Here is a 23840-nt window from a genome sequence, read left to right as displayed (position 1 = left end):
AGTTAGTAGCGTCGATGGGGCCAAGAGTAGGCTGGAGATTCTGGAGGAGAGATTGAGGGTCATTGAAGGGGTTGAAAGCTATGGGTTTGGAGATGTTGCAAGGCTGAGTTTGGTTCCTGGGGTGATGATACCGCACAAATTTAAAGCGCCAGAGTTCGAGAAGTACAAAGGTAATACCTGTCCGAAAAGCCATTTGACCATGTACTGTAGAAAGATGGCTGCGTACGCCTACGATGACAAGCTACTCATCCACTTTTTCCAAGACAGTTTGGCTGGGGTAGCATTGAACTGGTACACCCACCTTGAGCCGTCTCGAATCCGTTGCTGGGCAGACCTGGCAGACCTGGCAGACGCCTTTGTAAAGCAGTATATATACAACACGCATATCGCACCGGACCGACTGCAACTGCAAAGTATGTCAAAGAGGGACAACGAGACTTTCAAGGAATATGCCCAACGATGGAGAGAGTTAGCTGCACAAGTTGAGCCGCCTTTGTATGACAGGGAGGTGGTCGCAATGTTTGTGAACACTCTCCAGCCGCCATTTTACGAGCACATGGTCGGGAATGTGTCTGCCAATTTCGCCGATATCATTATAATAGGCGAAAGGATAGAAATTGGGGTTAAAAATGGGAAAATTGCATACGGTCCGCCCGCAACTGCAAAATACAAAAAACCCAATTTCAATGCGGGAAAGAAGAAGGAAGGGGATGTGCATGCGGCATCGGCAATGCTTGTGTGGAGAGGTCAAGCTCCCACTCATAGTTTCCGACCATACTTGGGAGAACCCCCTTATGCAGCTAACGCGGCGTTTGCTCATCAAGCCAGGCCTCAACAACAACAAGGGTATTATCAACCGTCGTTGCCCTCAGCTGATACTTGGAGGGCTGGGGCAATTGCGGGTCCAAATCAGAATGCGGGCCAAAACACTTACCCAAGAAGGAACCAGTTTGTTAATTTCACCCCTATCCCTACAACTTACACAGAATTGTTACCCCATCTCGTCAAAAGGGGTTTGGTTGCTATTTGTCCGATGAAGCCTATGCAACCTCCGTACCCTAGGGGATATGATGCAGAGGCCAAATGTAGTTATCATGGGGGAGGCGTTGGTCACTCGACTGAGAGGTGTCTGGCTTTTAAACACAAAGTACAGGCTCTAATCGACTCTGGGTGGTTAAAGTTTCAAGAAGATAAACCTAGCATCGAGACTAACCCGCTTTCTGGGCATGGGAGTGCCTCGACGAATGCCATCGAGGATGAAAAACATGAGTTGATAAGAGACGCGAGTGAAATCCGAAGTTCCAGAAAGTTTATCTTTAAGGCGCTGATAAAAGTGGGCCTTTTAAAAGATGATTATGACGAGGATGTAACGTGTGCGCTTCATCCGGATGATGGGCACTCTATTGAGGAATGTGTTGAATTTGAAGATTTTCTGCAAGACTTGCTGGATAGAAGTTTGATGCAAGTATGCTACAAGGATAAGGAGGGGGAAGTGTTCACACAAATTGGCGGGGAATCCGACGTAACTCTGCCTGAGCCGTTGGTGATCCATTTCACTAGAACCACCCATGCGCCAGTGGCTGAAGAAAAGTCGTATGTCGTCATTCGGGCGCCATCTCCTTTTCCTTACAAAAACGAGAAGGCTGTCCCTTGGATGTATGGAGCACATGTGTTAGATGAGGTAAAAGGCGCACATTCGGCCATTGAAAACATAACAGGCATAGGTGGGATGACGAGAAGTGGTCGAATCTTCGCGTCACCAATGGTGACAAGAGAGGGAACCAATGATAATGAAACAACAATGACCGCAAAAGCCAAGGAGGTCTTAAAAGGAAAGTGCGCGCAGGTAGAGGAGACCCCTGACGAGGAGGAAAAGAAAGAAATATTCGAAGAAGAGGCCTGCGAATTTTTAAAATTCATTCAACAGAGTGAGTATAAGGTGGTGGAACAGCTGAACCGCATGCCTGCTAGGATTTCCTTGTTAGAATTGCTTATGCATTCTACCTTTCACAGAAAGTTGTTGATGAAGGTACTTAGTGAGGCTCATGTTGAGCAAGGTATTTCGTTGAACAAGTTTGAGGGCATTGTTGGCAACATTATCGCTAATAACTACCTCACCTTTACTGATGAGGAGATACCCGCTGAGGGGAGAGGGCATAACAAGGCTCTTCATGTCTCTGTGAAATGTTTGGATCACGTTATAGCACGTGTCTTGGTGGACAATGGCTCCTCTCTGAACGTCATGCCAAAATCGACATTGGAGAAGCTACCCTGTGATGGAATGCATATGAAGCCAAGCTCCATGATTGTGAGAGCGTTTGATGGCAATAAGAGGGTAGTGATGGGAGAAGTTGAATTGCCAGTCCAAGTCGGTCCTTGTGTCTTTCAAGTGACATTCCAAGTTATGGATATCCTCCCGGCGTATAGCTATTTGTTGGGTCGCCCATGGATCCATTATGCAGGAGTTGTGCCTTCCACACTACACCAAAAGCTGAAATATGTCATGGGAGATAAGTTGGTGATAGTATCAGGAGAGGAGGACCTCCTTGTGAGCGGACCATCGTCCACGCGATATATTGAGGTGGCTGAGGAAGCTCTTGAAACGGCTTTCCAGTCATTGGAGATTGTGGGAAATGCCTATGTGGAGCCATTCCCAGTAAACTCGCATTTGTCACGTGCTTCTATCATGATGGCCAAGGTCTTGCTGAAAGAGGGGTATATGCCTGGTAGAGGTTTAGGCAAGCATGGGCAGGGGCGAACTTTCCCCCTAAAGGTCGTTGAGAATAGAAACAGATATGGCCTAGGGTACAAGCCCACCAAAGAGGACAAGAGAAGGCTGATGGAAGAAAGGAGAGAGCGCGGTCTGGCTCGTGTAGAAAGGCGAGAACCCAGGTTGGAAAGGATTCGTATTCGTGACATCAAGGAGAGCTTTCGTAGTGCTGGATGGATCAACGCGGGCCATATAGCAGCCGTGGAGGATGAAGATAGCTTTGAATGCTCAAGTTTCGTGCGGGCTTGCTCCCTAGGCGCACCACTCAACAATTGGGAAACTCTGAGTTTACCCGTGATGCTTAATTTGAATAAAATGTAATAGTTTTAATTAATCCTATAGCTTCACCCGGGGCTTTAGGATTCTTGACTTACAGGTTGACGTTTAGTTTTTGTGCTCAGCGTGATAGTCGAATCGTGTTTGTTTGTGTTTTATCATCATTTCACATTCGTCATCTTTCTTTTCCTTTTTATTTATTCTTTTTTCCATAAATTTAAATAATCCAGATATGACAATGAAAGTTTTGAAAATAACAATGTCAATATTCCTAATTTTGAGCACCCTGTCGATAATACGGAAGATGATTATGAAGATGATCCGGAACCCTCTCCAGAGCTCTTGAGATTAGCGGAACAGGAGTCTAAAGAGATAAAACCCCATCAGGAAGATGTTGAAGTACTCAACTTGGGAGAGGAAGAAGAGATAAAGGAAGTAAAAATCGGTACTAGCATGAAAAAGGAAGTGAGGGAAGGGTTGTGAGCCCTATTGAAGGAGTTTAAGGATGTGTTCGCTTGGTCTTACAATGACATGCCAGGTTTGGATACCGATATTGTGCAACACAAGCTCCCACTTAAACCGGAATACCTTCCAGTCAAGCAAAAACTAAGAAGAATGAAACCAGAAATGTCATTGAAAATCAAGGAAGAGGTACAGAAACAATTCAACGCAGGATTTCTGGCTGTGGCGAGATACCCACAATGGGTAGCAAATATTGTACCAGTGCCTAAGAAAGATGGTAAAGTTCGAATGTGCGTTGACTATCGTGATTTGAATCGTGCAAGTTCGAAGGATAACTTCCCGTTACCACACATCGACACTTTGGTTGATAATACGGCCAAGTACTCGTTATTTTCATTCATGGATGGTTTCTCGGGGTATAATCAGATTAAGATGGTGCCTGAGGACATGGAAAAGACGACCTTCATCACGTTGTGGGGGACTTTTTGTTATAAGGTGATGTCTTTTGGACTCAAGAATGCCGGGGCAACATATCAAAGGGCGATGGTGACAATTTTTCATGATATGATGCACAAGGAGATCGAAGTTTATGTGGATGACATGATTGCAAAGTCTGAATCGGAAGAAGAACACATCCTCAACTTGAAGAAATTATTTGAGAGGTTGAGAAAGTATGAACTCAGGTTAAACCCCGCCAAATGCACATTTGGAGTGAAATCCGGGAAGTTGTTGGGTTTTGTGGTTAGCCAAAAGGGGATAGAAGTGGATCCTGACAAAGTGCGAGCGATATCTGAAATGCCTATGCCTAGAACGGAGAAGGAGGTTCGCGGTTTTCTGGGTAGATTGAACTACATTGCTAGATTCATCTCCCAATTAACCGCTACCTGTGAACCAATGTTCAAGTTGCTACGAAAGAATCAGGCTGTGGTTTGGAACGAGGATTGTCAGGCCGCTTTTGAAAAGATCAAACAATACTTGCAAGACCCACCTGTGTTGCGTCCACCCGAGCCAGGAAGACCACTCATTTTGTATTTAACTGTATTGGAAAAGTCAATGGGCTGTGTATTGGGTCAACATGATGAAGCTGGAAAAACAGAGCATGCAATATATTACTTGAGTAAGAAATTCACAGACTGCGAACAACGATATTCATCGCTAGAGCGAACTTGTTGTGCATTGGCATGGGCTGCCCATCGCTTAAGGCAATACATGTTGAGTCACTCTACCTGGTTGATATCCAAGATGGATCCTATCAAGTTTATTTTTGAAAAGCCTGCTCTCACTGGAAGGATAGCTCGGTGGCAGATGCTATTGTCAGAATATGACATCGTATATGTTACTCAGAAATTCGTCAAGGGTAGTGCTCTAGCGGAATACCTGGCTCATCAACCCATTAGCGATTATCAACCAATGCAACCTGAATTTCCCGATGAAGACATCATGGCTCTACTCGAAGAGAACGGAGAAAACCGAGACGAAAAAGCATGGACGGTATTATTCGACGGAGCCTCGAATGTGATGGGACATGGAATAGGGGCAGTGCTTGTTTCTCCAGGGAAGCAGTACATACCAATGACAGCAAGGTTGTGTTTTAATTGTACGAATAACATCACAGAATATGAGGCTTGTGCTATGGGTATTCGAGCGGCGATCTAGATGTATACGGAGATTCAGCTTTGGTCATCCACCAGTTGAAGGGAGAATGGGAGACTAGGGATACAAAATTAATTCCCTACCAGGCTTACATCAGGGGATTAATGGAGTATTTCGATTCCATCACATTTAACCACATTACCGCGAGAAGAAAATCAATTGGCAGACGCGTTGGCTACCTTGTCATCAATGTTTGAAGTTGACCAAGACGCAAAATTACCAATGATTAAAATGAAGAGTCATGCAGAGCCAGCATATTGCCATTTCATCGAGGAGGAATTAGACGGTAAACCTTGGTATTTTGATATCAAGCATTATCTTAGGACCCGAGAATACCCTGAGAAAGCATCTGAAAACGATAAAAGGTCGCTCAGGAGATTGGCTGGCAATTTTATCTTGAGTGGGGATATTTTATACAAGAGAAATCACGACATGGTCCTCCTCAGATGCGTGGATGCAAAGGAGGCCGAGCTGATATTGAAAGAAGTGCACGAGGGTACCTTTGGCACGCACATGAATGGGCACTCGATGGCCAGGAAGATATTGAGAGCTGGTTATTTTTGGCTGACCATGGAAAGTGATTGTTGCACGCATGTGAGAAAGTGTGAGAAATGTCAGAAGTATGCAGATAATATCAATGTGTCACCTACGACTCTAAGCGTGTTGTCTGCACCGTGGCCATTTTCGATGTGGGGGATAGATGTCATTGGAGCTATAGAGCCGAAGGCATCAAATGGACATCGTTTCATACTAGTCGCAATCGATTACTTCACCAAATGGGTGGAGGCTGCTTCTTACGCCAACGTGACTAGAAAGGTGGTGACTAGATTCATAAAAAGGGAATTGATTTGTAGATACGGGCTCCCTAACAGAATCATCACTGATAATCCCACTAACCTGAACAACCAGATGATGGTGGAGTTATGTGAGGAATTCAAGATTCATCATCATAATTCTTCTCCTTACCGTCCAAAGATGAATGAGGCGGTAGAGGCTGCCAATAAGAATATCAAGAAAATTGTGCAAAAGATGGTGGTCACCTATAAAGATTGGCACGAAATGCTTCCTTTTGCTCTACATGGATATCGCACATCGGTACGAACATCAACCGGGGCAACACCTTTCTCGCTTGTGTATGGGATGGAAGCAGTACTTCCATTTGAGGTGGAAATTCCGTCCTTACGAGTGTTAATGGAAACCCAACTAGAGGAAGCTGAGTGGGTTCAAGCTCGATTTGATCAGCTCAATCTCATTGAAGAAAAAAGGCTAACAACAGTGTGTCATGGGCAATTGTACCAAAGAAGAATGAAAAATGCATTTGACAAAAGGGTGCATCCAAGAGAGTTCCACGAAGGTGAGTTGGTGTTGAAGAAGATCTTGCCTGTACAAAAAGATCATAGAGGCAAGTGGACCCCGAATTACGAAGGGCCATTCGTAGTGAAGAAAGCATTCTCTGGTGGGGCACTAATTCTCACAAGGATGGATGGAGAGGAGTTACCATTACCGGTTAATTCGGATGCGGTCAAAAAGTTTTACGCATGATGATTCCGTGATGGGGGAATGCTGTTAAGGGATATTGACATGATCTTTACAGTTTGTTGTACTCTGTGTTATTTCATTCAATAAATACTACATGTTTTCATTCATAATTTTTGTTCGCACCCTTCTTGAAATATTGCATGTCGCGCTGAGCTTTTAGGTAAATAAGGGAAAATAAAGGCAATGATAATTAAGCACACATGAGTAAAAGCATCGCGGGTATATTCGGTTGGCACAAGCTCGTTCCTGAGGGATGTCGTGAAAGACTAAAAAGGAGAGAATAAAAATGCACATGTTGAATTCATTGTCAATTAAGTTGTCTAAGGCATAGTACGTTAAAAAAAAAAAAAAAAACAAGCAAATAATTAAGGTTTTGAAAAAACAATAACTTGAAATGGCAAAGATGTGGAGTCTTCTCCGGATTCAGGGTTTCGGGGGTAACTTGTGTTCATTTCTCGTTAAAGCATCTGCTTTCATATCGCGTGAACCCCTAACCTTTTCATTTCCCTTCAAAACAAAGGATTGTCGTGGATATAACACTAGGGCAGGTTGGCCTGGCCAAAATTTTCCTCGCTTGCGCTAGTAGGGTGATCCCTGATTCCATTGAGACAAACAAGGGAACTTTTAAAAAGAGAATAAGTCCACTAGATTGAAAACCCGAAAGGGCAATCTAAAAAAAAAAAAAAAAAAAAAAAAACAACTCATGTTGAGGTCATCTAATCGTAGAGTTAATCTTTTGAAAATAAAGCAATCAGAGTTCGAAATGATGTGTGGCCTCCTTTCTTTATCCAAAAAAAAAAACAAAAATATATCCATTGTCACCCTGTTTTGAGCCAAAAATAAATCCTTTTTCAAAATTATTCCCAAACAAGGGTTATCATCAGTATGAGTCAACTCAGGAAGCAGATGAAGAGCACTCAGTGATCAAACGAGGAGAATCCTTCAAAATAGTAAACAAAAACAAAAATAATAATAATAAAAAAAAAACAAAAAAAAAACAAAGTGCTCAAAAGGTCAAATAGTTGACACAATGCTAGATGACAACCCTTGTTTCAAAAAATGTATCCAACAAACATTCATTTGGGCCTTTATACCCTTTCCTTTAAATACCTTCTAGCCTTAGCCACATTACAAGCTTAATAAAGTCCTCACAGATTGAATAATGTTTGCTCAAATTTTCATAAAGTTTAATTTTGCGATAAGACGAGATGACTTGCAATATGTCCAAAAAAAAATGAAAAAAAAAGAAAAAAGTAATGTCTTAGGAAGAAGGGATCTCTTTGTCAACCAGCCAACAACATGCAAAAGAAAATCAAACCAACCGGGGCAATCCTTCCTACCCAAACCTTTTCACCTCCCCAAATCGTACTTACTATGCACAGCAAAATTGGGGAAGTCTCTTGGGCCCTACATGTTTCTATGTTAACCATACATCCCCAGATGAGGAGAACACAAATGTTAGCTCCACATACAATCATTCAGTTATCTACTTCTCGTCCCTATTTTTCCCTTACCTTCTCGGGTTCAAGCCAAATTGGATTGCAGGAAGCGATAAAGAGAACTTGGACTCGTGGTTACACCCCTCTCTTTCTCATTAGAGGGCTCATTGTCTCCTGACATTTTTATGATTACGTTTTGAATGTACATCAACTTTGATGACGATGTTGACAATGAGTTTCAAACATGGGCAGTCTAATTAAGAGAGAGAGGCACAATTTTTTTAAAAAAAAAATAAAATAAAATAAAAAAAAAAGGGAAAAGAGGAGAGCAAAGGTTTCACGTGTTTATGTATGCATGCATCCTCATGACATTACATCATACATTTCATAATAAGCAAGGTATTTTGTTTGAAAGATCCTTAAGGCACAAGAGAAGTTGTGAAAAGGATATTACAACATTTTCTTTCAAGTCTATTCAATGTTTTGCTCAGCGTTTACCAACGTTTCAGAAAGTTTCAAATCCGAGTTTTCTTCTATGTTGTTGACCCTCTGCTCGGCAATGGTCGAATTCAGCTTGTTATTCTATGTGTTGACCTTCTGCTAGGCCATGGTCAAATCCAAATTTTCGTTTTATAATGTTCACCCTCTACTAGGCAATGGTCGAACCCAGTTTACGTTTTTCGTTGTTGGCCCTCTGCTAAGCAATGGTCTAATCCCATTTCGTTGTTGACCCTCTGCTCGGCAATGGTCAAATTCAGCTTGTTATTCTATATGTTGACCCTCTGCTAGGCCATGGTCAAATCCAAATTTTCATTGTTGACCCTCTGCTCGGCAATGGTCAAATCCAACTTGTTGTTCTGTGCTACCGGCCCTCTGCTACGCAATGGTCGAATCCAGTTTTCGTTGTCGTGCTACCGGCCCTCTGCTAAGCAATGGTCGAGTCTAGATTTTCATTTTTGTGCTACCGACACTCTGCTCGGCAGTGGTCGTCTTCTTTTATTGCAACCTTTTTTTATGGATTCGGCTAATCTTATGTCTTATATTCATCCTCCTTCATTTCGTTTTCTTAGAAGATCCAGACGAAATTAGTATTTCTATCTTTACCTATCTTTTACTATATAATATGAAAACATCACTTTGTCATATTATCTAGTAAAATCTAAGTAAAGAGGGGCAGCTGTCAATACCAAATTTCGTCCGGATCGATTTCTGGCTTTATCGTATTCTATTGTCTTATGTTTTATTTTTTACCCATTTTCATTTACAGTGTTATTTTCATTTTATTCTCATTTTCTTTTAGTATTCTATTTTTATTTTACTTTTCCTTTCGTAATTTCCATTTTTAAACTTTGTTTTTACTTTTTATTTTTATTTTTAGTTTTGTTCTAATATAATTAATGTGGTTAAATGTAATTAACATAAAAAAAAAGGAAAAAAGGTTTGGAACATTCTATTTTGTCTGTAGTAAAAAATGTTTTGTCGAGGGAAGGACAACGCGTGTGTTGGAGGGGGAGGGGGCAGAAAACGGTTTCTGCAGGTAAGGATTTGGAGATTTTAGGTAAGGATTTAGAGATTTGGTCAGGGCATCAACACAAAAAAGGAGAGAGCAAATATACACACAGCGGGGGGTTGTTTGGTTTGGATCCATCATCTTCGATCATTAGTGGGGGCTTCTAGAGGGCATTCACCATTTTTGGCACCTGCAAAGAGACGCGGAAGCCAGCTTGGAAGAAGAGGACGAGTCACCGGATTCACATAGCTAACAGCGGCCAGTGAAGCTCCAAGAGGTAAGCACGCCTTATTCCCTCGTTCACTTGCGTAGTCATACTGCGTTATACTGTGATGTTGCTCTGTTTAAGTGTGTTTGGATGTATGAATATTCTCGTTCGTCGTCATCCTTCCACGTACAATCACCCTCCCATATTCACCATGTGACTTCCCATGTACGATTTTGCCACTAATATCATCAATTTCATCCTCCTAACCACCTTGTTCCTGATCCTCCTTGTATTAAAAAAAAATAAGCAAACAAAAGGGACCAAATCAATATCCAGCCAAACCCCTCGCCCTTCCCTAGTGATTTCAACACCATCCCCAATCCACCACTGAACCTTTGCATTGTCATCCCCTTTCATATCCTCTCGAGCATTTTAACCAGACCACAACCAAAAGCATAAACACATTACAATATCAGATTAAAATCTCTAACCCCCCCCCAAGCATGGTCTCGGTAAGCTTCCAGGGTTGTCTTCACTGGTAACTCATCTTCATCTCCAAACACCCGCATAAAGTCGAGCCTTTAACCGTTTTCTCCTCACCATCTCCACGCCTTCATCTTCTTCCTCACCAAACAGCACACACGCACATAGCCCGTTATACAAATTAAAGAAACAACGACTGAAAACGAGAGAGGAAGAGTTGGAGCGGCGGCCGGCAAGGCTCTCGGCGGCCGGCGAGGCTCTCGGCGGCCGGCGAGGGTCTCGGCGGTGAGCAGAGGCGCTTGCGACGCCTTGGGCCGCTACTCACGGTGGCCGGTTTTTTGCTGGAGGTGAGGCGTGGTGGCTGCTCTGGCCGAGATGGACGGCGGGCTCGCGGGAGAAGCGGGGAACCTCGGGTCTCTGGCGAGTGCTTGATCAGAGTAGGGTGAGGAATGAGGGAAGATGCTGAACCCCTAGGGGATTCTAGGTTAGAAACCACCCGGATGGGCCAAGCCCAGAAATAAACGCGCGACCGAGAACCTTAAGCCTTTTTCGAACGCTCGTTATTCAGCCTCCTTTCCCAACGTCCGTTCGTCATCTCTCCAACAAGCGCTCGTCATTCAGCCTCCTTTCCCAACGTCCGTTCATCCACCTCTTGGACGAACCGTTTGGCTACCATCTCTCCAACAAGCGCTCGTCATTCAGCCTCCTTTCCCAACGTCCGTTCGGCCACTTCTGGGACGGACCGTTTGGTGACCATATCCCCAATGAACGCTCGTTATTCAGCCTCCTTTCCCAACGTCCGTTCATCATCTCCCCAACGAGCGCTCGTCATTCAGCCTTCTTTCCTAACATCCGTTCATCCACCTCTTGGACGGACCGTTTGGTTACCCTCTCTCCAACGAGCGCTCGTCATTCAGCCTCTTTTCCCAACGTCCGTTCATCCACTTCTTGGACTGACCGTTTGGTGACCATCTCCCCAACGAACGCTCGTTATTCTGAATCCTTTCCCAACGTCCGTTCGGCCACTTCCATGGACTGCATGGTAGCCTGCGACGGACCGTTCGGCACCCCCTCTTCATTTAGGCCCCCATTTTTTGCTTTATTTTTATTTTATTTTTGTTTTATTTTTATTTTATTTTTTATTGTCTTATTTTATTTTATTTTATCTATTTATTCTAGATATCTACTTATCCTAAAATATATATTTAATAATACAATATTTATAGCTTAAGTAAAAGAATTTACAAAAAATACGTTTTAAAGGTTAAGCACACGTGAGACCGCTCGCGTCGTCCTTGTGCTAGAAACCTTCCCTTCTTCCTTATGTAAAATTACAAAAAAATATACGCTTTAAAGGTTAAGCACACGTGTGACCGCTCGCGTCGTCCTTGTGCTAAAAACCTTTTCTTCTTTTTTTAAAAAAATAAAAATTACAAAAAAATATATGTTTTAGGGTTAAGCACACGTGTGACCGCTTGCGTCGTCCTTGTGCTAAAAACCTTTTCTTCTTTTTTTAAAATAAAAATTACAAAAAATATACGTTTTGAGGGTTAAGCACACGTGTGACCGCTCGCGTCGTCCTTGTGCTAAAAACCTTTTCTTCTTTTTTTAAAAAAATAAAAATTACAAAAAAATATACGTTTTGAGGGTTAAGCACACGTGTGACCGCTCGCGTCGTCCTTGTGCTAAAAACCTTTTCTTCCTTTTTTTAAAATAAAATTACAAAAAAAATATATATGTTTAAAGGTTAAGCACACGTGTGACAGCTCGCGTCGTCCTTGCGCTAAAAACTTTTTCTTCTTTTTTTTAAAAATAAAATTACAAAAATATACGTTTTGAGGGTTAAGCACATGTGTGACCGCTCGCGTCGTCCTTGTGCTAAAAACCTTTGCTTCTTTCTTAAATAAATTTACAAAAATATGTTTTAAAGGTCGAACACTCGTGAGATCATCCGCATCGTCCTTGTGTTCAATACCTTTCTCTCTTATCTAAAAAATTTAAATAATGGTATGAGTGCTCGTGCGATCGTCCGCATCAGCCTAGCACTCAATACTCTTAAGTCTTCCTAAATAAGTAGATAACGGTATGAATGCTCTTGTGATCGTTCGCATCGTCCTAGTGCTTAATATCGTTATTTCTCTTTTAAAAAAAATAATTAAAAATATTTAAATACCATTCTAAAGGTATGAGTACTCGTGTGACCGTTCGCGTCGGCCTAGTGCTCATTACTTTCTTTTCTCGAAAATATTAAAAAGCATAAAATCTTCAAGAAATTAAAAACATCTGCTTTTTCAAGCAACAAAAACAATCTTTTACCTAGAACTACGTGATCCTTGATTCTCCATTAAAAGTGGAGATACGTAGGAGCAAGGTTAGCCCTTGTCAGGTTCACTTCCCAAAAATCCAAATTTATCCATAATCAATTTCTCAAACAAATTTCTCAAACAATTTCTAAACAAAATTTTCAAGCAGTTTCCAAAAGAACTACGTAACCCTGATTTCTCATTCTGAATGAGAATACGTAGGAGCAAGGTCCATCCTTGTCGGGCCCAAAAAACTAAAAAATATATTTTGTTTATTTAGAATTTTATTTTAGGGGATAGTTAAACATTTTGAAAACCACATCATATTTGTGCATTTAGTTAAAGGTACTGCCTTAGGGCAGACGTTGTAGGGTGCTAACACCTTCCCTACGTGTAATCGACTCCCGAACCCAGAATCTGGTTTTCGTGGACCGTGTCTTATCGTTTTATGGTTTTTCCGTAGTTTTCCAGAATAAACTATGGTGGCGACTCCAAAATCTCTTTCCAAAAACCGTTTTCTTTGGATCGTCGTCCCGTCGCGATTTTCGGTTGCGATAGATATCAAGAATGCCTTCCTACATGGTGATCTTGAGGAAGAAATTTATATGGAGCAACCTCCTGGGTTTGTTGCTCAAGGGGAGTCTGGTATGGTATGCAAATTGCATCGATCTCTATATGGCCTCAAGCAATCCCCACGTGCTTGGTTTGGAAAGTTTAGCTCCATTGTTAAAAAATTTAGGCTAAAACGCAGTGAAGTAGACCATTCAGTTTTTTATTGTCATTCTTCTCTCGAGAAATGTGTTTACTTAATAGTATATGTTGATGATATTGTCATTACAGGAAATGATGTTGTTGGAATATCTCAACTAAAAGAGTACTTGTGTAGACATTTTCAAACCAAGGATCTTGGAAGTCTCAAATACTTCTTAGGCATTGAAGTAGCGCAATCAAAAGATGTGTTAGCAAAATGATGAAAATGAAGTTTTGATGATGTCCAAATCAAGTCAAGAAGAAATCAAGATTCAAGATGTTATGAAGACTTGTATTGCTATGGAAAGCTTTTGTAATACTCTTAGAAATATGTATAGGACTTAGATTAGAAAAAGAAAGTGTTTTGTAAAATTACTGTAGCAAAATACTGTAGCACATTACTGTAGCAATGTACTGTAGCAAAACACTGTAGCTAATCGATTAACAGGGGCTGTTAATCGATTAACGTTAATCGATTAACAGAGGGTGTTAATCGATTAACACAGTGACCGTTTGAAAAACTAGCCGTTTTTAGAGCCGTTGGACTATCCGTTGGAGTGTTAATCGATTAACCACTGTAGCTAATCGATTAACACAGTAAGAAAGGCTGAAAACGAAAAATGGAAGAGCCTTTGGATGAGTCTATAAATAGACTCTCATTTCCTCTCAAGAAGAAAAACCAGAGACACAGAAACTCTTCCCTTGTGCTCAAGTACTCTGAACTCTTTTGAGAACTCTGTGAAATTGCTGAAGCTAAGGAAACTCTTGTCTGCAAAGTCCTGAAGTGGTACTGCGGTGACAGAGGAATAGCTTGATCATCCTTGGTGTGTCTGAGGAAGTGTCTGGAAGAGAATCATCCTTCGTGAAGCATTCGAAGGAGGTGATCATCCTTTGTGAAGATTCAAAGGAGGTGTAAGTTCATCTCTTGTGGTTTCAAGAGAGGTGGTAATTTCTAAACTGTTACAAATTGTTTTTCTGTGTGACTAATATTTGTAATAGTTTTGTGATAGTGAAAAAGGTTTATCTTGTTTGAGATAAGCGACTGGACGTAGGATCCTAGTGATCTGAACCAGGATAAAATACCTGTGTAATTTTTCTCTTTCCCTTACTCTGTTATTTAAGTTTAATTATCTGCTTAGTAAGAAATTAAGAGAAAAATATTAAAAAGGGATAATATTTGAATATAACCAATTCACCCCCCCTCTTGGTTTGTTCCCACGCTAACCATTCCGCTGCAGCCGCTCTGACAAGATGGAGTTGTAATCTCCCAAAGGAAGTATGCTCTTGATATATTACAAGAAACAGGCATGATTGATTGCAGACCGATAGACAGTCCCATGGACCCAAACCAGAAATTAAGGACAGAAGAAGGTGAATTATTCTCCGATCCGAGAGGTATAGGAGGCTGGTTGGAAAACTGATTTATCTCACTATTACAAGGCCAGATCTATCCTTTGCAATTGGAGTGGTTAGTCAGTTCATGCAGGCTCCATGTGTTGACCATTGGAATGCTCTCATTCGCATTCTAAGGTATGTAAAGAAGGCTCCCGGGTAAGGATTGTTATATGAAGATAAAGGAAGCATTCAGGTCTCTGGGTATTGTGATGCAGATTTGGTAGGTTCACCTATTGATAGACGGTCTACTACAGGATATTGTGTTTTTTTGGGAGGAAACATTATTTCATGGAAAAGTACGAAACATAATGTAGTAGCTCGATCAACCGCGGAAGCCGAGTATAGGGCAATGGCATCACTAAGATGTGAACTTATATGGGTGAAACAATTCCTTCAAGAGGTTAAATTTTGTGACATCCATACTATGAAGATGTATTGTGACAATCAAGCTGCTCTCCACATTGCATCAAATCCAGTGTTTCACGAGAGGACTAAACATATAGAAATTGATTGTCATTTTGTTCGTGAAAAGTTGTTGACCAAAGAAATATGTACTGAGTTTATTGGGTCTGTCACAACCTAAATCGCGACGTGACGACGATCCAAAGAAAACGGGTTTGAAAAAGAGATTTGGAGTCGCCACCATAGTTTATTATGGAAAACTACGAAAAAACCATAAAATAATAAGACACGGTCCGCGAAAACCAGATTCTGAGTTCGGGAGTCGGTTACGCGTAGGGAAGGTGTTAGCACCCAACAACGCCTGCCCTAAGGCAGTACCTTTAACTAAATGCACGAATATGATGTGGTTTTCAAAATGTTTAACTATCCCCTAAAATAAAATTCTAAATAAACAAAACATATTTTTTAGTTTTTTGGGCCCGACAAGGATTGACCTTACTCCTACGTATTCTCATTAAAATGAGAAATCGGGGTTACGTAGTTATTTTGAAACTGCTTGAAAAGTTTGTTTGAGGAATTGTTTGGGAAATTTGTTATGGATAAATTTGGATTTTTGGGGAAGTGAACCTGACAAGGACTAGCCTTGCTCCTACGTATCTCCATTCTTGATGGAGAATCAAGGATCACGTAGTTCTGGCGGAAAGATTGTTTGTTTGTTTGAAAGTGTTGATGTTTTTAGCTTTTGAAGATTTTATATATTTGTTTTTGACATTTTCGAGAAAAAGAAGGTAATGAGTACTAGGCCGACGCGAACGGTCACACGAGTACTCATACATTTAGAATGGTATTTAAATATTTTTAATTATTTTTTAAAAGAGAAATAACGATATTAAGCACTAGGACGATGCGAACGATCACACGAGCACTCATACCGTTATCTACTTATTTAGGAAGACTTAAGAGTATTGAGTGCTAGGCTGATGCGGACGATCGCACGAGCACTCATACCATTAGTTAATTTTTTAGATTGAAGATATTAAGTACTAGGCTGATGCGGACGATCGCACGAGTACTAATATCATTATTTAATTATTTAAATAAGAGAGAAAGGTATTGAACACAAGGACGATGCGGATGATCTCACGAGTGTTCCACCTTTAGAACATATTTTTGTAAATTTATTTAAGAAAGAAGAAAAGGTTTTTAGCACAAGGACGACGCGAGCGGTCACACGTGTGCTTAACCCTCAAAACGTATATTTTTTGTAATTTTATTTTAAAAAAGAAGAAAAGGTTTTTAGCACAAGGACGACGCGAGCGGTCACACGTGTGCTTAACCTTTAAAACGTATATTTTTTTTTTGTAATTTTATTTTAAAAAAAGAAGAAAAGGTTTTTTAGCACAAGGACGACGCAAGTGGTCACACGTGTGCTTAACCTTTAAAACGTATTTTTTTGTAAATATTATATAAGGAAGAAGGGAAGGTTTCTAGCACAAGGACGACGCGAGCGGTCTCACGTGTGCTTAACCTTTAAAGCGTATTTTTGTAAATTCTTTCATTTAAGCTATAAATATTGTATTATTAAATATATATTTTAGGATAAGTAGATATCTAGAATAAATAGATAAAATAAAATAAAATAAAATAAGACAATAAAAATAAAATAAAAATAAAACAAAAATAAAATAAATAAATAAAAATAAAGCAAATAATGGGGGGCCTAAATGAGAAAGGGGGTGTCGAACGGTCCGTCGCAGGCTACCGTGCAGTCCGTGGAAGTGGCCGAACGGACGTTGGGAAAGGATTCAGAATAACGAGCGTTCGTTGGGGAGATGGTCATCAAACGGTCTGTCCAAGAAGTGGCCAAACGGATGTTGGGAAAGGAGGCTGAATGACGAGCGCTCGTTGGGGAGATGGTAACCAAACGGTCCGTCCAAGAGGTGGATGAACGAACATTGGGAAAGGAGGCTGAATGACGAGCGCTTGTTGGAGAGATGGTAACCAAACGGTCCGTCCAAGAGGTGGATGAACGGACGTTGGGAAAGGAGGCTGAATGACGAGCGCTCGTTGGAGAGATGGTAACCAAACGGTCCGTCCAAGAGGTGGATGAACGGACGTTGGGAAAGGAGGCTGAATGACGAGCGCTCGTTGGAGAGATGACGAACGGACGTTGGGAAAGGAGGCCGAATAACGAGCGTTCGTTGGGGAGATGGTCACCAAACGGTCCGTCCCAGAAGTGGCCGAACGGACGTTGGGAAAGGAGGCTGAATGACGAGCGCTCGTTGGAGAGATGGTAACCAAACGGTCCGTCCAAGAGGTGGATGAACGGACGTTGGGAAAGGAGGCTGAATGACGAGCGCTCGTTGGAGAGATGGTAACCAAACGGTCCGTCCAAGAGGTGGATGAACGGACGTTGGGAAAGGAGGCTGAATGACGAGCGCTCGTTGGAGAGATGACGAACGGACGTTGGGAAAGGAGGCCGAATAACGAGCGTTCGTTGGGGAGATGGTCACCAAATGGTCCGTCCCAGAAGTGGCCGAACGAACGTTGGGAAAGGAGGCTGAATAATGAGCGTTCGAAAAAGGCTTAAGGTTCCCGGTCGTTCGTTTATTTCTGGGCTTGGCCCACCCGGGTGGTTTCTAACCTAGAATCCCCTAGGGGTTCAGCATCTTCCCTCATTCCTCACCCTACTCAGATCAAGAACTCCCTAGAGACCCGAGGTTTCTTACTCTCTCCGCAGGCTCACCGCCGCCTCTGCCAGAGCCGGCCACCGTCGCCTCAGCCAGAACACGCCTTGGCCTCGCCGGCGACAACTCGCCCAACCAGACCCACTGCCGACCGCGGCGCCACTGCCTTCTCTCCCTCGCTTCTCTCGCACTAGCCTAGGGTTGAGGCTTTTCCACCTTGGGCACCGCCTGCCGCCGCCTCTGCCAGAGCCGGCCACCGTCGCGTCTAGCCGGAGCGCGCTTCCTCACCGGCACCACCAGCGTCACTCTCCTCCCTCTCCATTCGAGGATTTTCTCAACTGCTAAATGTCCCCGCAACACCACCTTTCCCTCTCTTCTTCCCTTAATTTTTATCGTTTTTTATTGATTTACTGATTAATTTGGCATTGATTGATTCGACGTTTTACTGGGATTGAAAATTACGAGTGTGTGTCGTGTACATCTGAATGTGAGGGGTGAATGCTGGATTTGTTCTGCCTTGTGTGTTGATTGGGTTATGCTTGTTGGGGGTGGTTACGGGTGTGAACACGATGACCAGAGGAGTAGAGGATCCAAGGGGTTGATGGAGGCTTGCGAGGGAGGGAGACAAAGGTTGGAGTCTCCATCGTTACAGCGGGCAGAAGCTAGGGAAATGGGTGAAGTTGAACAGGATGTGGATTTGGCTGGTAGGGGAAATAAGAGAGAAGTATGATAAGAAGGATGGGAATGGAGATTTGATTGAGATGAAGATGGTCGAAAGATGTTGGTAGTAGCCGTGGGCGTGAGATATTGAAGATGGCTGTGATAGTGGGTGAATATGGATGATGGGTTGGAGATAATGGTTCGTGATGCTCGGTGGCTATGAAACGGATTGACACCAAAGGGATTTTCAAAGCTCCAATGTGCAGGGGTGCTTAGGAAAAGGTAATGAAGGTTTTCGGTAAGAATGTAGAATGGGGGAAAGGGGAAGACTCCTACCGCAATACATACTCAAGCAAAAGCGACTTCAAGAAAAAATGAAATATAATGCAGCAAGCTTACATGGCTATGTCCACACGAGTGAGCAAGGTGTGCTTACCTCTTGGAGCTCTGCTTGTCTTTGTCAGCTTCTTCTCCGGTGATCTCTCCCCCCCTGGCTGGCGTCCCTTTCTTTCTTCGTGAATCGTGGAAGCTCTCACAGAGACTGGATGATGATCGAAGATGAAGGTCCCCGAGACAGTGTCAAATCCTCCTTTGTTTTTCTCTCCAAAACCGGAATCATCCCCTCCCTGCTCTCTGTGTGTGTTTTTGTGCAACTATCTGTGCACCCGAAATCGCTCGTACCCAATTCCGTATTCTCCAAAACGGATTGTACTAGTATCTGTAACCCGCCTCTGCCATCACCCCGCGTTCACCTGCAGAAATGGTTTTCTGCCCCCTTCCCTCGACAAAACATTTTTTTTTTTACTAAAGACAAAATAGAATGTTCCAAACATTTTTTTTCTTTTTTTTTTAGTTATATTAATTATATTAAAATAAAATAAAACATAAAGAGGTAAAACAAAACAAAAATAAAAAGGAAATAATAAAAAAAAGACATCAAATAAAATAAAATAAGACAAAAATAGAAATAAGACCTACTATTTAATTAATCCGGACGAAATTGGGTGTTGACAGGGTCAAACGATCAACTCACAGATGTATTGGCCAAGTCATTAAGGGGTCCTGGGATTGAGTTTATTTGTTCCAAGCTTGGTACATACAATTTGTATGCAGCTTAAGGGGGAGTGTTAGGATATTTATCCTATTTTAGCATCATTATAGTGTGTCAAGGGTTACCCTATTTATCATGATTATATTGTGTCTAGGATTACCCTATTTATCATGATTATATTATGTCTAGGGTTACCTTATTTATCATGTACTTGTGTATCAATTTATTCTTATAAATAGAAGATTGTGAGAGGGATCAATTAAGCCCTCTAGAATTATTTTACAGAGTACACACATTTATCAGCATCATTAGGTGAAAAACCATCACATAGCAATACATTATCTAGTTTTTCATGCCACTGTTTTGGTGCTTGTTTCAACCCATACAAAGATTTTAAAAGTTTACAAACTTTATTCTCTTGACCAGGTACTACACACCCTTCAGGTTGAGTCATATAAATTTCCCCCTCTAAATCACCATTCAAAAAGATAGTTTTAACATCCATTTGGTGTATCACTAGCTTATGGATGGCTGCTAAGGCTAACAGAACTCGAATAGAGGAAATCCTAGTCACATGGGCAAAAGTATCAAAGTAATCTATGTTGGGTTTTTGAGTAAAACCTTTTCCTACTAATCTTGCCTTATACTTTTCTATAGATCCATCAAGATGATACTTTTTCTTAAAGATCCACTTACAACCAATGGGTTTTGCTCCTTTAGGCAAATCTACTAAGGTCCAAATATTATTTTTCTGAATTGATTCAGTTTCAGTCTTAATGGCTTTATCCCACTGTTTTGCATCAGGAGCACTAATGGCTTCTACAAAGTTACTTGGATCATTATCAACTAGATAGGTATAGAAATCATTACCAAATGAAGTTTCCTTCCTTTGTCTTTTACTTCTTCTTAATTCCTCATACAAGGCATCACTATTATTATTATTTTCTATAGGTTGAGACGTCTCACTAACCTTTAAAGGAAAAACATGTTCAAAAAACTCAGCATTTTTCTTTTCCATTATAGAATTTCTTTCAAGTGTATCACTTTTAAGAACTAGAAACCTATAGGCAGCACTATGTTCAACATAACCTAAGAACATATAATCAGAGGTTTTAGAGCATATTTTCCTTTTCTTAGGATCGGGTAACATCACCTTAGCCAGGCACCCCCACACTCTTAAATATTTAAGGTTAGGTTGATAACCTCTCCACAGCTCATACGGAGTTTTACCAATTTTCTTATAAGGTATTCTATTTTGTAAAAACACGCAGTAAGCAAGGCTTCTCCCCAAAGGTTATCAGGTGCACTAGAACTAATAAGCATAGCATTCATCATCTCCTTAAGAGTTCTATTATTTCTCTCAACTACTCCATTAGACTTAGGTGAATATGGTGGAGTTTTACCAGTTCTCTCAGCATTCATCTTCTTTAACACAAAAGTCATTAAACAAAACATATTCACCACCTCTATCTGATCTAATCCTTTTAATCTTCTTATTCAATTAATTTTCTACTTCTGCTTTATAGGTTAAAAACACATCAAAGGTTTCATCTTTGTGTTTGATTAAGTATACTTTGGTGTATCTAGAATAATCATCTATAAAGATCACAAAATAATTTTTACCTCCTCTAGACATGGTTTGTTTCCTATCAGCTAGATCAGTATGAATTAACCCTAACAGTTCAGTTTGACGTTCTAGAGAGAAACATGTTTTCTTTGTTATTTTAGATTCTACACATATATCACATTTACTACTTTGTTTATCATGCATATTAATTAATCCTAGTTGTTTTAATTTCATAACATAGGAAGAATTCAGATGTCCTAATCTAGCATGCCATATATCATGAGTCAATAATATAACCAGAAGAAGATGATTCATTAATATTTTCAGAAATGTTAAGTATAAAGAGACCTTGATCACAATATCCCTTCCCCACAAAAATATTATTTTTTGTCATTACAATCTTGTCAGACTCGAATTACACTTTAACCCCCACTTTTCCCATTAGTGCTACAGAGATTAAATTAACTCTGATTGATGACACATGTAGCACATCACTCAAGGCCAAAGTCTTTCCAGATGTGAGTTTGAGAAGAACTTTGCCTTTTTCCAAAACAGGAGTGGTCCTGGAATCACCGAGGTAGACGTGTTCTTCTTCATCCCCTACACTAGTGTAAGAGGTAAAGGCACTTTTGTTTGCACAGATATGCCTGGTAGCACCAGAGTCTACCACCCACTTGCTCACATTTGTCATCAGATTTACTTGAGAAACGACCGCAGTAATAATGTCATCTCCTACGACTATATTAGCCTTAGGAGGATTGTCGTTTCTTACTCTACGTCTGCACTGCTGTGCATGATGGCCCGGCTTCCCACATATGAAGCAATTTCCTTTCTTCTTAAAGGTGTGGTTAGATGTGTTGGGGCGAAATTTTCGAAAATTATTTTTCTTATTGTGATCAGGTTTGTGTTCGTACCTTTTTGGAGCAGGTTTGTCTTCTATCATGTTTGCTTTTGCAGACAATGCTTTGGCCCTCAAATCAGCACATCCTTTCTTGTTGGTATCTTCAATAATTATGTGAGTGATCAACTCTGAAAGTGACATTTGCTTGTGCCTGTGTTTTAGTTGTTGCTTGTAATCAGTCCAGGAAGGCGACAGTTTCTCTATCAGAAGCTCTGAAGCAAACTCATCTGGAAAGAGAACGTTCTCCGCTTTGATATCTTCGAGTAGTTTGTGGTACTCATTAATTTGCGACTTTATGTCCTTATCTTCAACCATTTCCCAGCGATAGTAATTGCCAATGATGAATCTTTGTCTGACTATATCTTCAGCAATGTATTTGAGAATCAACGAATCCCAAATTTCTTTCGCTTCCTTATAGGAACACTATACATCGAACAAATCGTTAGAGAGTGCACTAAGTAAAATATGACGGCATACCTTGTTTGCATGAACCCAGTCTTCAACTTGTTTTGAATTTGGAGGGAGAGTGGAGTCGGGTTTTGAAGAAGAAAGGGCAAAAGCGACTCCATACATGTCTAAGAGGGTTGACACGCGTTCTTGCCAGCACTGGAAATTCTGACTAGAGAAGACTTCAATTTTTGATACATCCAGAAAAGGTTTCGCAAAGACCATCTGAGTTCTGGAAACAATATTTTGATTCTACGGGATTGAGTAGTTGTTGTTGTCAGCCATAAGTCCTTAAGATTGTTGTAAAATTGCTGACAAAATCACGAGCAGTATTTCCTGAGACGTGTAGAGTCATTGTCCTTAAAGACTTATTCGCGATGTGTTGCACAAGTCCCCAAGGATATAACAGGAACTTCTCGAAATGTATTCGAGGATCACAGAACTAGCAAGAAACTCTATAAAGTATATACCCAGGATATACGATTTAGACTACAAGATAGGAGGATAGGAAATCAAGAGAAATAAAATAGAGATTGGAAAATATGTTTTTGTGATCATCTTAAAAATGAAATGGAATGCTATATTTATAAAGCATGCAGAAAGGACCGTTGCAAAATTCTAAACGTTGCATTATGAACATTGCATCAAAACATTGGCCAAAATATTAACGTTGCAAAGGTTTATGAACGTTGCACAACTTTCAATTGCAATAAAATAATAATATTTGATAACAGTATTCAAGGTACCTTCCAAGACCAAAGTGTGATGACTGAGGTTTCTGCCATAGAGAAAAAGACCGAAAGGCCCAAAATCACTGCCAACACCAAATCTTACTCCTTGAATTTGCGAAGAACTTGCAACAATTTAGGGCAAGAATTTCTAAGCAAAAGTATACTCTGTCCAATAATGCCATATCCTACATCCAAAACACCTTCAACAACGAAAACCCCCCAAACAGTTGCAACTAGGCAGTTGACAATCGATTCATTATATACTCGAGGAGACGAAATCCAAACTCAAACAGTGGAAGCTCTAATAAACAAAATCTTTGCATTCAACCACATTTGTAAAACTAATTTTGTAAAATTCCAATAACCTGGTTCCCTAATTTTTAGGGTTATCGGAAGAGAGTAAGGGATGGAAAACAGAGTTCAAACGAGAGACGAAACAATTAGGGATTGTAGAAGAATAGCGATGAGGGGCCAACCACGACGAAAGGGCACCGTCTCACACTGGAGTAAGAAGCGCAAGTCCAGAAGTCGAGAACTAGAGTGGAGAAGAAAATCCTGAATGGTGAACGCGAAGTGGAGAGCAACAACTAGGCAATTGGACTGTAG

General features: G+C 41.0%; 1 protein-coding gene across 1 annotated transcript; it reads left to right on the top strand.

The window, feature by feature from the left end:
• Positions 1-1033: 1033 nt before the first annotated feature.
• On the top strand, positions 1034-5164 carry LOC128197875 (uncharacterized). Its single transcript, XM_052880717.1, has 3 exons — positions 1034-3087; positions 3277-3491; positions 3585-5164. The coding sequence occupies exons 1-3, from the start codon at positions 1034-1036 to the stop codon at positions 5162-5164; spliced, it is 3849 nt and encodes a 1282-aa protein (XP_052736677.1).
• The last annotated feature ends 18676 nt before the right edge of the window (positions 5165-23840 follow it).

The sequence above is a fragment of the Vigna angularis genome, chromosome 7 (genome assembly GCF_016808095.1).
Source record: "Vigna angularis cultivar LongXiaoDou No.4 chromosome 7, ASM1680809v1, whole genome shotgun sequence".
NCBI lineage: Eukaryota > Viridiplantae > Streptophyta > Magnoliopsida > Fabales > Fabaceae > Vigna > Vigna angularis.
Note: the sequence above shows the minus strand (reverse complement) of the source record. Positions and strands in the feature narration are given on the sequence as shown.

What these genes read in the sequence shown, in the direction of transcription:
- LOC128197875 (XM_052880717.1), top strand. Translation starts at nt 1,034, where the DNA reads ATGAAGCCTATGCAACCTCCGTACCCTAGGGGATATGATGCAGAGGCC. An exon ending in ATGCTTAATTTGAATAAAAT is followed by an intron (nt 3,088 to 3,276) that starts GTAATAGTTTTA and finishes TAAATAATCCAG; the next exon opens with ATATGACAATGAAAGTTTTG. An exon ending in GATAAAGGAAGTAAAAATCG is followed by an intron (nt 3,492 to 3,584) that starts GTACTAGCATGA and finishes ATGACATGCCAG; the next exon opens with GTTTGGATACCGATATTGTG.